The 13,877-nt window shown below is 54.8% G+C and overlaps 1 protein-coding gene across 2 annotated transcripts; it reads right to left on the reverse strand.

Annotated features, from left to right (window-relative positions):
* Positions 1-8,381: 8,381 nt before the first annotated feature.
* On the reverse strand, positions 8,382-13,624 carry TMEM59L (transmembrane protein 59 like). 2 transcript variants are annotated; one of them, XM_036093816.2, is made up of 8 exons: positions 13,407-13,624; positions 12,280-12,436; positions 12,065-12,174; positions 10,792-10,944; positions 10,094-10,196; positions 9,488-9,605; positions 9,270-9,387; positions 8,382-9,019 (listed from the first exon to the last, which is right to left on the reverse strand). In XM_036093816.2, exons 1-8 carry the CDS (start codon positions 13,569-13,571, stop codon positions 8,891-8,893), a joined length of 1,053 nt encoding a protein of 350 aa, XP_035949709.1. In that variant the 5' UTR covers positions 13,572-13,624; the 3' UTR covers positions 8,382-8,890. The 2 variants fall into 2 exon arrangements, with proteins under 2 accessions (XP_035949709.1, XP_035949708.2); XM_036093815.2 differs by lacking the exon at positions 13,407-13,624 and adding an exon at positions 13,263-13,396.
* Positions 13,625-13,877: the final 253 nt, after the last annotated feature.

The following is a 13,877-nucleotide window of genomic DNA, read 5'->3' on the forward strand; positions in this document are numbered from 1 at the left end:
GGGGGCTGGGGGTGCTCTGTATTTGGGTCACAGGAGTGTAAACATTCATTGAGCTGTAAGATGGGCACACCTTGCCATTTGTAGATTACGCCTCGATGAAAAAGAAAGAGCCTGGGGTTCCGAGAGGTAAGTAACTCTCCCGAGGTCCCAGCACGAGGGCATCAGAGTTGTCTTACTCTGGAGCTCAGCACCAACTCCTGGTCTCATCCCTGACCCCCTCCATTCAATAGCATGGGGGTTATAACAGAAGACTCTGTTGTGTATCTTACAAGGAGAAAGACAAACCTGAGACATGCATACAGATCAATGACCAAGGCCTTTCTGGATGGTGGTAACTGTCATAAAGGCAATGGGCTGAGAGTGACTGGGTGGAAGGGACTGCTTGAGCTAGGAGATTAGGGAGACCCTCTTTGAGAAGGTGATGTCCCAGCTTTAATAAAAGGGGACAGAATGGTCTAAGATGTTCTGGGACATTCCAGAACATTGTAGAAGGGCCCAGAATGTTTCAGAACATTTCAGGTGGAAGCAATATGTAGGGTCCAAGCCTGGTGCCAGAAAGAGCCTGAGGAACAGAGATGAGACCACATTGTCTGGGGTGATGTGGGCAAGGCTTGGAGTGAGAAGGGAGAGTGTCGACAATGATGTACTGAGAGCAGCCTCCTTGGTGTGTGGGACACAGCTGTGACCAACACTGCTAGCGCGTCACATCTGGCAGGGGGAACATTTATTAAACCAATCATCACACAAGCAAAGAAGCAATAACTTAATTGTCAACATGATAGAGGCTTGATTTGGGGCGTAGTGACTTAGAGGGGCCAGGCTGAGCCGGGAGGTCAGAGGGGGATATTCGGGCTGAAGAATTGGCCAGGAAGAGAGCAGAAACTTTTAGGCAGAGGGGACAACCTGTGTGGGGATCCTGAGGAGGGAGAGTGCCAGGAGCCGCAGGGAGCCTGGCAGGACTGGGTGTGAAGGGGGCAGTGGGCAGTGTTACGTGACACAGGACCCCTGGAGGCTTCAGCTTCCCTGTTGGGCTCATGCCTGGCCCTGAGCAGGAACTGGGGCAACCCCCATCTGGGGCCCAACCTGAACTGCCCACCTACCCCTGCCCCAAGAGAAGGACATGAGTCCCCATCCTTTCTTTTTCTTTTTTTTTTTAAGTTTTTTTTTTAAATATTTATTTATTTATTTAATTAACAGAGAGAGAGAGAGAGAGAGGGAACACAAGCAGGAGGAGTGGGAGAGGGAGAAGCAGGCTTCCCGCTAGCAGGGAGCCGTATGCGGGGCTCAAACCCAGGACCCTGGGATCATTACCTGAGCTGAAGGCAGTCGCTTAACCAACTGAGCCACCCAGGTGCCCCCTTTTTAAGATTTTTATTTATTAATTTGACAGAGAGAGCGAGAGAGCACAGGCAGAGGGAGCGGCAGAGGGAGAGGGAGAAGCAGGCTTCCCGCTGAGCAGGGAGCCGGATGCAGGGCTCGATCCCAGGACCCTGGGATCATGACCGGAGCCGAAGGCAGACGCTTAACTGACTGAGCCACCTAGGCACCCCGAGTCCCCATCCTCTCCTCCATGTGTTTACGAGTGTTGCCAGGCACACCTTGCTCCCTCCCTCCCTTCCTGGACAGATTACCACCTCTGGGCCCAGAACTCAGGCCTGTCACCAGGGAACCAGGACTGCCGGTTGCCATGGCAACACTACAGTACAGGGACACATGGGCGCTTCTGCCTTATGCCATGATCCCAACCACCCACCCACCCTCCATCAGGGCTGTATCAGTGCGGGAGGAAGGCACAGGAAGGGGCAGAGGGGGCAACTTCCCAGATGACTCACGGAGCTGGGGGGACAGACAAGGAAACTGAGGCTCAGAGAGCTATAGAGAGTCAGATCTCTTCCACAAGGTCCCTTCTGCTGGGACTTACTCCTTAGAAGAGCCCTGGACAGAGGCAAAGTGCCCTCTCACTCCTGAGATTCCAGAAGGGGCCAGGACTTACTTGGCAGAGGAGCCTGAGGGTGTTTGCTTGGCACTTGGGGGTCTTCCCCAGAGGTCCCAGGCGGCCCTGCTGGGAGATTCCTCAGAAGTCTGCAGGTATGGGTGCTGACGGCACACCAGACCCAATCATGCCCTGGCAGTGCGTCCAGTTTGGGGTGGTGGAGGAGACAGATCATGGAGCCATAAGCAAGTCAACGTAGGAGAAAGACTAAGCAGGTGAGGAGCTGAAATAGGCCTCAGGAAGGAAGGAAGATCAGATAAAAAATGAATCCAGGGACAGGGCTAGATTATCCAGGGAAAAAGAATTCTGGGTGGAGGGCACATCAGAGCAAAGGCCCTGAGGTGCATGCTATAGCAAGGAGAGAGGAAAGGAGAGGGAAAAGCACACAGGAGGTGGCAGGGGCCAGGCCATGCAGACCTTGTGGGCAGTGAGCGAAGCCCTCAAAAGGGTAGATGATATGAGTGAACATTGCTTTTCTCTGCACGTGCAGACGCACACCGGCCATACACACCCCTGGGACACCTCTAACACACCCACGTATCTGGGACACCCTGCCTTCTCAGATTCTATCCATCCCTCAAAGCCCAAACAAGCCAGCTGCCACCTCGTTGGGCAAACATCACTCACCACATATTTGGAAGGGAGTCCTCTACCCACACCACATGCCCCCAGCACTCATAGTTTCTACCCACACCACCTGCATCATGCATTCCAAATCTATGAGGCACCCACTCTAGGCCCAGCCCTGGGCTGGTCACCAGAGCTTCCAGAATTCATACACCAGACACATAGCAGCAAAACATACAAACTAAAAACAAAACAAAACAAAACAAAACCACTCTGCCCTTGGGGTCACAGTCCCGAGAGAGGGGAGGGGGATGAAGAGACTGGGACCAGTCACAAGTTTTCAGTTAAAGAAGCCCAACACGGGGGCGCCTGGGTGGCTCAGTCGTTAAGTGGCTGCCTTCGGCTCAGGTCATGATCCCGGGGTCCTGCTCGGCGGGAAGCCTGCTTCTCCCTCTCCCACTCCCACTGCTTGTGTTCCCTCTCTCGCTGTGTCTCTGTCAAATAAATAAATAAAATCTTAAAAAAAAAATAAAAAATAAAAAATAAAGAAGCTCAACGTGAACTGGCTTAAGGCAAAAAAGGGACAGGGTGGACTTCAGGCCCATTTGAGCCAGGACTTCCAGCAATGGCATGAAGACGTGGTCTCTCTCCACCCCTCTGGTAGGCTCTGTTGTGGTGGTGACCAATGCCCCTTGGCAGCTGCAGACTCACACCCTCCCCGCTCAGTAACCCCAGCTAACAGCGTGTGCCTCTCTCCCAGTAAATCCCACCAGTGCCTGAGAAGTCTCGGGTCATACTGCTCAACCTCCCCTGAACCACATAAGCTTGGTCACACCAAACCAGAGCTCTGTTAAGAAGGAAGAAGAGAGCGACAGGTGCCAGGTAGATCCCTATCAAATCCATGAAGGCCTTCCAAGCAGAAGGAGCAGCTATAGAAAAGGCGAGGCTGGACCAGTGATGATGTTGATGTTACCGTAGGAAACAATGAGGACAGGACCCATGTTGTCCTCAGACCGAAAGGTAGGAGGCACATAGCAGGAAAGGTGGCTGCCACAGTGGTGAGTATTGAAAGCCTTTATTTTCCTATTTTTTAAGATTTTATTTATTTATTTGAGAGAGAGACAGAAAGAGCACAGACCGGGGGGTGGGAGGAGGAGAGGAAGAGGGAGTAGGAGAAGCAGATTCCCCACTCATGGAGCCAGACGTGGGGCTCGATCCCAGGACCCTGGGATCAGGTCCTGAGCCGAAGGCAGACGCTTAACCAACTGAGCCACCCAGGCGCCCTTATTGAAAGCCTTTAAAAGGTAAGCAGAGAGGGGCCGCCTGGCTGGCTCAGTCGGTGGAGCACGTAACTCTTAATTAATCTCAGGATTGTTAGTTCGAGCCCTATGATAGGTGTAGAGATTATTTAAAAATAAAAATCTTGTTGCGCCTGGGTGGCTCAGTCCATTAAGCGTCTGCCTGTGGCTCGGGTCATGATCCCAGGATCCTGGGATCGAGCCCCATGTCAGGCTCCCTGCTCAGCGGGGAGTCTGCTTCTCCCTCTGCCTCTGCCCCTCTCCCTGCTCGTGTTCTCTCTCTCTCAAATAAATAGATAAAATCTTAAAAAAAATTTTTAAAGTAAATAAATAAAAGGTAAACAGAGGAAATCAGGTGGTGTCCAAGGGCAACAGGGCGTCATGGGGAGTCAGCAGGGTGGGGACAAGGTCTAGCCCCATGTAGGGAATGGACTTGACCAGGTGAGGCTGCTTCTAGGGTCTGAGAAACAGGGAGACATTCAAGCAAAAATAATTAATAATCACCTGCTCCATGCCAGGTCACATATGAGACTCTTAGGAGCTACCTTCACAGAGTTTATAAAGTTACGTTAAAGCAGGCCGACCTTGAAATAAGTGACTATTAATTAGCTATAAATATTGTAAGTATAGGGGCAGGAGCCGAACACGGGGATAACAGGGGATGTTGGCCCACACTGAGGAGGACAAGATAGATGTCTTTTGCTGAGGAGGAGCCCTTTTAGATGAGAACTTGAGCAGAGCAGAGCCGTGAGGGAGTTCCTGGCATAGGGACATGCAAATGCGAAGGTCCCGGGACAGGAAGGAACAAGGTGGGCTCCAGGAAGCCAGAGAGATCCACTGTGGCTGGAGCATAGTGAGCGATGGGGAGTTGGAGAGGAGCGCCTGTGTGGCTCAGTCGTTGAGCGTCTGCCTTCGGCTCAGGTCATGATCCCAGAGTCCTGGGATCGAGCCCCACATCGGGCTCCCTGCTCCGCGGGAGGCCTGCTTCTCCCTCTCCCTCTGTCTGCCGCTCTGCCTACTTGTGCTCTCTATCTCTGTTAAATAAATAAATAAAAATCTTTAAAAAAAAAAGAAAGAAAGAAAGAAAGAAACCGTTGGAGAGGTTCATGGGGCCAGATTGGGGAACGCCTCGTTGGTACATGTGGATGTTCGGACTCCTCGTGGCAGCAGTAAACCCAAGAAGGGGGCTGATATCCAGGATCAGATTGCTTTATCCTGACAGCTCCAAGCTGCTGCATGGAGCTGGAGGGCGGCTGGAGGGGAAGCAGGGAGCTCCAAGGGGAGGCAGGGGCAGCTGTTGGATGAGAGGTGGTAGTGGCCTAGACCTTGGTGGTTGCCATGGAGATAAAGAGACGCTTGTGGGCTGGAGGGCTGGGGAATCAGGCCCTGCCAATGAGATAAGGTGGAAGGAGAACAGGGAAGACTCAAGATGCCACCCAGGTGTTTGGAGCCATTGAGATGGGAGGTCGTGCGCAAGGCCACTAGGGTCCCCTTTGAGCTGGACTGAGCAGTTACAGCAACCATGTAAATAGCGGTGATGGTCACACAATTTTGTGGATGAACCTAACGTCACAGAATTGTACACTTAAAAACCGACCAACGTAGGGGCACCTTAGTGGCTCAGTCAGTTAAGCGTCCGACTCTTGATCTCAACTCAGGTCTTGATGTCAGGGTCGTGAGTTCAAACCCCACATTGCATTCCACACCAGGCGTGAAGCCTACTTAAAAATAAATAAATAAAATTTAAAAATTTAAAAATAGGGGTGCCAGGGTCCTGGGATCAAGCCCTGCATCGGGCTCCCTGCTCAGCTGGGAGTCTGCTTCTCCTCCTTCTCACTCGTGCTCTCTCTCACTATCTTTGTCTATCTCAAATAAATAAATAAAATATATTTTTTAAAGATTTTATTTATTTATTTAACAGAGAGAGACACAGCGAGAGGGGGAACACAAGCAGGGGGAGTGGAAGAGAGAGAAGCAGACCTCCCGCTGAGGTAATAAAATATTTTTTTATTAATAAAATATTTTTTTAAAAATTAAAATTAAAGGGGCGCCTGGGTGGCTCAGTCGTTAAGCGTCTGCCTTCGGCTCAGGTCATGATTCCAGGTCCTGGGATTGAGCCCCGCATCGGGCTCCCTGCTCGGCGGGAGGCCTGCTTCTCCCTCTCCCACTCCCCCTGCTTGTATTCCCTCTCTCGCTGTGTCTCTCTCTGTCAAATAAATAAATAAAATCTTAAAAAAAAAATTAAAACTAAAAATTAAAAATTAAAAATTTGGGGACGTCTGGGTGGCTCAGTAAGTTAAGTGTCCAACTCTTGATTTCGGCTCAGGTCATGATCTCAGGGTGATGAGATCGAGCCCTGCATCCTCGAGCTTAATGGGGAGCCTGCTTGAGATTCTCTCCCTCTCCCCCCTAAAATAAATAAACCTTTAAAAAAAACTGATTAAAATATGTGATATAGGGGCACCTGGATGGCTCAGATGGTTAAGCATCTGCCTTCGGCTCAGGTCATGGTCCTGGGATCGAGCCCCGCATCGGGCTCCCTGCTCAGCAGGGAGCCTGCTTCTCCCTCTCCCTCTACTGTTCCCCCTGCTTGTGCTCTCTCGCTCTCTCTGTCAAATAATTAAATAAAATCTTTAAATAAAATAAAATATGTGAGATATATAAATATATATTACCACCACAAAAAAAAAAAAAAAAAGAGGAAAAACCTTAAATGTACACTAACTCTAACTAAATAAAATGTGAAATGAAGTACTTCAGTCACACTGCCGCATCACAAGGGATCCACATGCCACGGGGCTGGGGCTGTTGCAGACAGAATGCTTCCATCATTGCAGGAAGTTCTACTGGGCAGCACTGGTCTGCTGCTGCTGCTTAACTCCGCCCAGGTATCATTGGCAACATTCCAAGGGGCTGCCTTGAAACCCCACCAGGACCCAGAACAATACCCGGGGAGCGAAATTGTCTTTTAATATTGGATCCTGGGGAGCCTGGGTGGCTCAGTCGTTAAGCGTCTGCCTTCAGCTCAGGTCATGATCCCAGGGTCCTGGGATCGAGCCCCGCATCGGGCTCCCTGCTCCGCGGGAAGCCTGCTTCTCCCTCTCCCACTCCGCCTGCTTGTGTTCCGTCTCTCGCTGTCTCTCTCTGCCAAATAAATAAATTCTTTAAAAAAAAAATAATGTTGGATCCTGATGCTCATGGTATCAGGCAGGGTGCTGGCAGGAAGCAGGAGCTGCTCAGAAGGGATGCCTCAAGAGTTGGTTGTAGTAGGGGTGCCTGGGTGGCTCAGTCGTTAACCGTCTGCCTTCGGCTCAGGTCATAATCCCAGGGTCCTGGGATCGAGCCCCGCATTGGGCTCCCTGCTCGGCGGGAAGCCTGCTTCTCCCTCTCCCACTCCCCCTGCTTGTGTTCCCTCTTCTCGCTGTGTCTCTCTCTGTCAAATAAATAAATAAAATCTTTAAAAAAAAAAAAAAAAAGAGTTGGTTGTAGTAAAGGGGATATTTGCCAAGGTGTGGGCAGGGTTGGGTAACTGACATGAGGGGGCGCAGCACCCCGAGTGAGTAGTAGTGGGGAGCTGTGACCACGCACAGGCTGAAGGTTGGGGAATGCAGGGAGACACCAGGAGAGAAACACCCTGACCTCTCACTCTTCTCTCCTCCTACCTCCTGACCGTGCTAATCCCCGCCCACCCCCACCCCCTCCCCAGCTGAGTCTAGCAGAAGGCAGAGACCCCAAGTGGATCTCCTGGGACACAAGCAAGGTGAAGGGTGGACGGCTGATAATAAGCCCCACTTGATTCCCTCTAACCCCCGCCCCCACCCACCTGTCACCCATAGGCCTCCATTGGCCCCTGAAAACCTCCACCCCACTGACCACCACACCCCTCATCCCAAACTCTCCCCAGGAATCTCTGATTGCCAGCAATAGAAACCACTTCAGTTGACTGAACCTAAAAAGGGATTTTGGGGGGAAGATCTCTGGGAGTCTGCAGAATGGACAGGAAGGATGGAGAGCCAAGGCTGTAGCCTCATTGGGGTAGGTTGCTCCTGTCTTGCAAGACTCCTCTCCAATGCAAAGTACAGGGCAACAACGCCAAGTCTGGATCCCTTGGATAGGGAAGGGGAATAGGACCCACTGTCAGTGCCCTGAAGCTGCCCCCAATGGGGCAGAGCTCCATCCCCAAAAGAAAGGGGAATGGAAGCCAGATGGCTGCAACATTAACCAAACCTCCTCCTCAAGATTCGACCAATGCATTTCAGAGGAGGGATCCCAAAAGGAAGGCAAGAAGGGGTACCGCCCCATCTGGGCCAAGCAGGTAGCAAAAGCCACTTTTCCAGGTACATCCCTAGTCGGAATCGTGATGTGGGCTGGGCAGCCGCAGGGGGCTGTCCTTCCTGAAGCCACGGGGAGTTCCCAGGGCTGTCTCCTTCTCAGAAGGGGCCAAGTGGACAGGTGCCATGGCCATACTCAGGCCATTTCTCCCAAGGGCAGATGGAGAGACAAGAAGTAGGCTCAGTCCAAAATATCTTTTATATACATGGTTTATTCCTCCCAACCCCCATGCTGCAACCCCAGCCTCAGCCACTCTCCCGGCATGGAGCTGCCCACCACCTCTCTCAGGGGCCTCCTCTCTTGGGACTGTATCTCTGGAGGGGAGGTGGGGAAAAGGAGGGAGCCCTAGCACAGGGTGGTTCCCCTGTGCTCTCAGCCCCCACCCAATAAGGGAGAAAGGAGGAAGGAGAGAGGCAGCACAGAACTGGGGTTTGAATACTCAAGAAGCTACAAGATAGAAGACAGACGTAGCACACTCTGGGGAAGGGGGGAGCAGGGAGGAACCAAAGCCAGATCCCACCCCCCAGTAGGGGCATGGCAATCCCAGGACCCAGAGGGGCAAGGGGAGGGACTGGGGAAAGAAGAAGGATCAGGGGTGGAGGAGCCCAAGGATGGTCCCACCCTGACCTGGACTCCTGGGCACAGGGCAAGTGAGGCCCAAGGAGCCCCTGCACTGGGCGATGCATGGGTCGATCGAGACCTACAGCTTGGTCAGGTCCAGCTTCAGCTTGTAGGGTGGGGGGCTGTCCCCAAAGGCATGTGATGGGGGAGGATACAGGGGCCAGTCTGGCTCTACCATGAAGCCCTTGTGCTGCTCCAGGGTCAGGGGCTGCAGGGGGAGGAAGAGGGAGGGAGGGAGGGCTACTGAGCCCCCACCCTGCCAAGGCTCTTTCCCACCCCTGATCTCAGGTCACCCCAGCTAAGGGCTGGCATTGTTCCCCTCACTTGATAAGGAAATAAAGAAACTTGCCCAGTGTCACACAAGAAGTCAGGGGACCTTGTCTCCAGGGGAGAGTGAGTGGCCCAATTCAGGGCCAAGGAGCGGCCCTTCTCCCATCCCTCCACCCAGCCCCACCCACCTGGAACTTGAGATGCTGGCCAGGTGCGGTCACCAGGGTGGAGCAGCTCAGCCACAGCATCACCAGCACAGAAAGGAAGAGGCAGCAGGCCAGGATCCAGCGAGGGAGCCCCGAGCGCCTGACCCGCCCAGAAGGCACGCTCAGAAGTCCTGGTGGGGTTTGGGAGACCCTCCCCTCCAGCTACACTCCCATCCCACCCCCAGGGTCTTGCCACCCACCGGGACATGCAACTGAGGAAGTCGTTGTCCTGCAGCTCATCGGATTCCACCTTGGTCTTACTGCTAGTCTTGACTCGGATCTTGGCCTTCCTTACCTTGTCCAAGGGGCCTACAGGGTCTGAGAGACAGGTCACCTCTTAGCAGCCCCCGGGCCTCTCCCAAGAGGCCACAGCAGCCATGGAGAGGAGAAAGGAGGCCGGGACCTAGGGCAATGGGGCATGGAGTCCTGGAATAGATCAGAACCCTGGGAAATGGACCGTGTAATCCTGGGGAAATAGACCATGGAACCTGGCAGCCCTAGGAGATGGACCAGGGAACCTAGGAAGATGAATCACAAAACCCTGGGAGACAGACCATGGAACCCTGGGAGAAGGATCATGAATCCCCAAGAGAAGAATCACAGAACCCTGGAGATGGACTGTGGGATCCTGGAAAACAGACCACAGAACCATGGGAGATGGATCATGGAACCCTGGAAGATGGACCAAGGAACCCTAAGAGTTGAGAGATAGAAATCCCATTCCTAGAGGGTTCATTTGCCAGGAGGATTCCTTATGGCTGGGGAGCCACCGGTGGAAGGAACATTGGTCTACCCTCGGACCTTACCCACGTGCACCTCCAAGGCCTCAGGGTGGGATCCCCGCCAGGTCACCTCTACTCGCTGCAGACGGGCCCCCTCGTGCCCCAGGCTCTCTACCACAGGCTGGGTCTAGGCCAGGAAAAGACAGCACAGAAAGAGCCAATTAGAAAGGCACCACGTTGGCCCTGGGAAGCGCATCTCTGTGTCCCATGTAGGTTACATTGTCCCATGCCTAGCTGGGACATAGTTCCCCTGGGTGCAGAGAGGACACCCTTCTGTTGGGCTGTGGGCTGTGACATCAGGGACGTGGTTCCCTGTTGGTGCAGGCATCTCAATTCCTCTTGACCCGATCCTTTAGCTCCTGAACTAGGAACACGAGCTAGGCTGATAGAATCACAGGGATTGGCTGAGAGATGGTCACATGACCCAGCCAGGGCCAATCAAAGTAAGTCTCAATTGAGCTAAAGCTTCAGAGAGGTTATACCTTAGAGCCTTAGGCATCCACCCAGCCATCAGGAGGGAAGAGCTTGCCTGGGAATGCAACCACCACAAAGCGAAGCAGAGTCAAGGAGGGGAGTGAGGCAGTGAACCCCTAAACCTAGCTGGCTCCGAACATTGATCACCCGAGGACTTTGCATCCCGTGAGCCAACAACCAGTGCATCCCACCTTCTTACCCTGATCACCCACCTACCACGCTGGCACGGCCTCTGCCAGACCCCTCACCTGGAACACCACCACCTTCCCATTGTCAGTCTGCAGGTAGTACGTCCAGGTGGAGGAGACAAAGCCCTGGGCCGAGTTGACAAGGTCATTGCAGAGGGTGGAAAACAAGTCCAGGAGCGAAAGGGCCCCGCTTGGAGCTTCCAGGACCTTTCTCTGCCAAGCGAAGGCCCAAGGCACAGACATGTCACCAAGGTAGGGAGGTGAGCTGGGAGAGTTCACTGTGACCGGAATTTGCTGAGTGGTTTGGGGCAACAGGGCTTCATGCCATGAATGCGGCATTTGGCACGCTGTTGCCCTTGGAGAAGGGGACTGCCCTTTCTGAGCCCTCAAACGGGGCTGATTCTCTTCTGTCATGGGGTTGTTGTGAGACTTCAACTAGACGATGGCACAGCACCGATGTGTAGTATGTAGTAGGTGCTATTATTAAACATCTCACACCATCATTCTTATTTTGACAGCATCGGGAGAGAACTCAGAACAGGAAGGAATGGTAGTGCAGCGTGCTTTTATGAACAACGAAGGCCTGGAGGGGGTGGAGGCAAAGGGGTGAAGGGGAGGAGCTTTCTGGGCACTCTCGGTCCAGGGCTCCCTGGCTGTGATAAATGATTTCCTGTGCCTTAGTTTCCCCTGACACAGTGTTTCCTAGACTCACTCATGGACACGACGGGTGAGCAGTTATGATCTCTCCCTGGGGTGGGGGAGTTCCTCCTCCCTAAAACTCAGTTCTGAGCCCCCCCCCATGACAGGGGCCACCTGTTCACCAAAAGGAAAGTGCTTAGACCAGCACCTGGCATGCAGTAGGGGCTCAATAAAGTCAGCTCTTCAGATAGCACTGAAGATGAGTGAGGTGAGGGGTGTTCACAAGCCCTGGTGGCACCGGCTTTAAATGCCATCTCTTGCCCAGCCCTAACTGTGTGACCTTGGGCAGTTGCTTCGTGGGCATGAAATGGGAGTGACACTGTCCCAGGTGCCTCTAGGTGGCATAAGGAATTTGGGACAGGCTGTGATCAGGCCGGGACCAGGACAAATGATGGATAACCACTGGCTGTTTTCTGCATTTACTCCTTGTACGGTGGTGGGAAGGGAGGGTATTTCCCATATCACAGAGATGATAATTGAGGTTTGAGGCAAGACAAGACTCCATCGAGGATCCCCAGTAAGCCCAGAATGGACTACAGAGCCTGGGACACTCTGGACATGAGTGCAGATTTGGGGGGTGGGGTAGAGAGAGGAGGGGGGATGGTCCCAGGGCCACAGGTGGGAGGGTGCCCACCTTCTGCTCTGGCTCCGGCTCGGGTTCAGGCTCCGGCTCCGGGTTCTGGCTCCAGCAGCCCTCGCTGCAGGCTTGCTGCTCCGTCTCCTTCACATAGGCCTCCACACAGGCTGGGGGGGTGGGGGGTGGGACGGGGAGGGGGCAGGAGAGGTGACTAGAGGGTGACCCTTCCCAGGCCACCTCTCCCCACCCCAGCCCACCCGGCCAGCCCTCACCTGCTTCACACTCAGTCTGGGTGGCGTTAGGCTTGGAGCTCCTTGCCACAAATCGGCAGATGGAGAAGAGGCGGCAGCCGCGCTCACAAGCACTGATCAGGACAGCCCTGTCATACTCATAGGGGGACTCAGAAGGGTCCTCCTCCTCAAGCTCTGCCTGGGAGAGGGGGCATGGGGTTCAGGCCAGGGGGAGGGGCAGGAGGAGATTTGTACTGGAAGCACAGGCTCAGAGCAGGAGGTAGAAGATTTGTTGTTCTCTCCCTCCTCCCCCCCCAAATCCAGAGAGATTGAGGTGGGGAGGGGAAGGCTAAGAATATTAGTGGGGGTTCTTAGCTCTGAGGAAGGGAGAGGGGGGTGGACCATGGAGGACACTGGGTTTGGGCAATGGTTGTAAAATGGATAAGTTGGGGAGAAATGCCCCCCTCCCCCCACCCCCCGGGACCACGCCAAGGCTCCAGGGAGGAGGGCAGAGATTGAGAGGGATTGTCAGGCCTGAGGAAGGAGGGAGGAGGCTAAGAGGAGGAGGTTTTGTCATCTTTTCTGGCCTGGGAAAATGGAGATCCAGCTGGTGGGGGGTGGGTGAGGATGTGAATGGGGGCTGGTAGCTCTTGGGGGGGTAGGGAGGTGGATGTGGAAGGAGGAGGAAGAGGAGAGGAGGAGGGGGGAGGAAGAGGAGAGGACCGTCAGACCTGAGGGAAGTGGGGGATGGGCGCCCCGAGGGTCTTGGCGCAGCCGAGTGCAGGCAGAGCCCGCAAGCTGGCCTAAGAAGCCTCAATCCCCTCCCTGCCCCTCCCTTGGGTGGACCCCCCCAACTCCGCATTCATCGGAGGGACTCGCATCTCCAAACCCTCCCCCATCCGAGGGACCCCCCCAGTCCCTCCCCCGCTGGAGGAACAACCCCCATCTCCATCCGAGGGACCCCCGACCCCAGCACTCGCCTCGACAGAAGGGACCCCAGTCCTTCCCTCACCAGAGGGACCCACCTCCATTGTTGAGCCCCCATTTCCGACTCCTTCCCGCTCTGAAGAACCCCTATCCCGCGCTCGCAACGGAGGGAACCGCATCCCCAGCCCCTCCCCCACCGGAGAGATTCCCGGGTCCTCCGGCTGGCGCCGCATGCGCTTCACCTGCGACAGCTGCGGACCAGGATAGCGGTCGCGGCACCGCAGCTGGCAGCTCTGCGTATCCCCGAGTTGCGGGGCGAAGGGGTCGCGGGCGGGCGGCGCGGGGGTGGCGGGGGGAGGCTGCAGCAGCAGCAGCAGCAGCGGCGGCATCAGCGCGACCGAAGCCATGGCCGTGCGGGGAGCGCGGGGCTCGGGGGACGCCGGCTCCTGGCAGGCACCGAGGATGCAGCGGCGGCGGCGGGGACCGGGTCGCTGACGTCACCCGAGCGAGGCAGCCTGGGAAGGGGGGGCGGGGGATGCGGAGAACGGGCGGGGGAGACGCGCTGCGGCACCGTCGGGGTGCGGGTGGGGCGGGGCAGGTGGACGGTGATCCCCCGCCGTCTGTCCCATCTCGGGGGTGCCGGGACACCTCCCTCGTATCCACGGGCTAGAGGATCTCAGCCAGCGCTATGCGGCCAAAAGGAAACAAATAGG

The sequence above is a fragment of the Halichoerus grypus genome, chromosome 1 (genome assembly GCF_964656455.1).
Source record: "Halichoerus grypus chromosome 1, mHalGry1.hap1.1, whole genome shotgun sequence".
NCBI classification, from domain to species: domain Eukaryota; kingdom Metazoa; phylum Chordata; class Mammalia; order Carnivora; family Phocidae; genus Halichoerus; species Halichoerus grypus.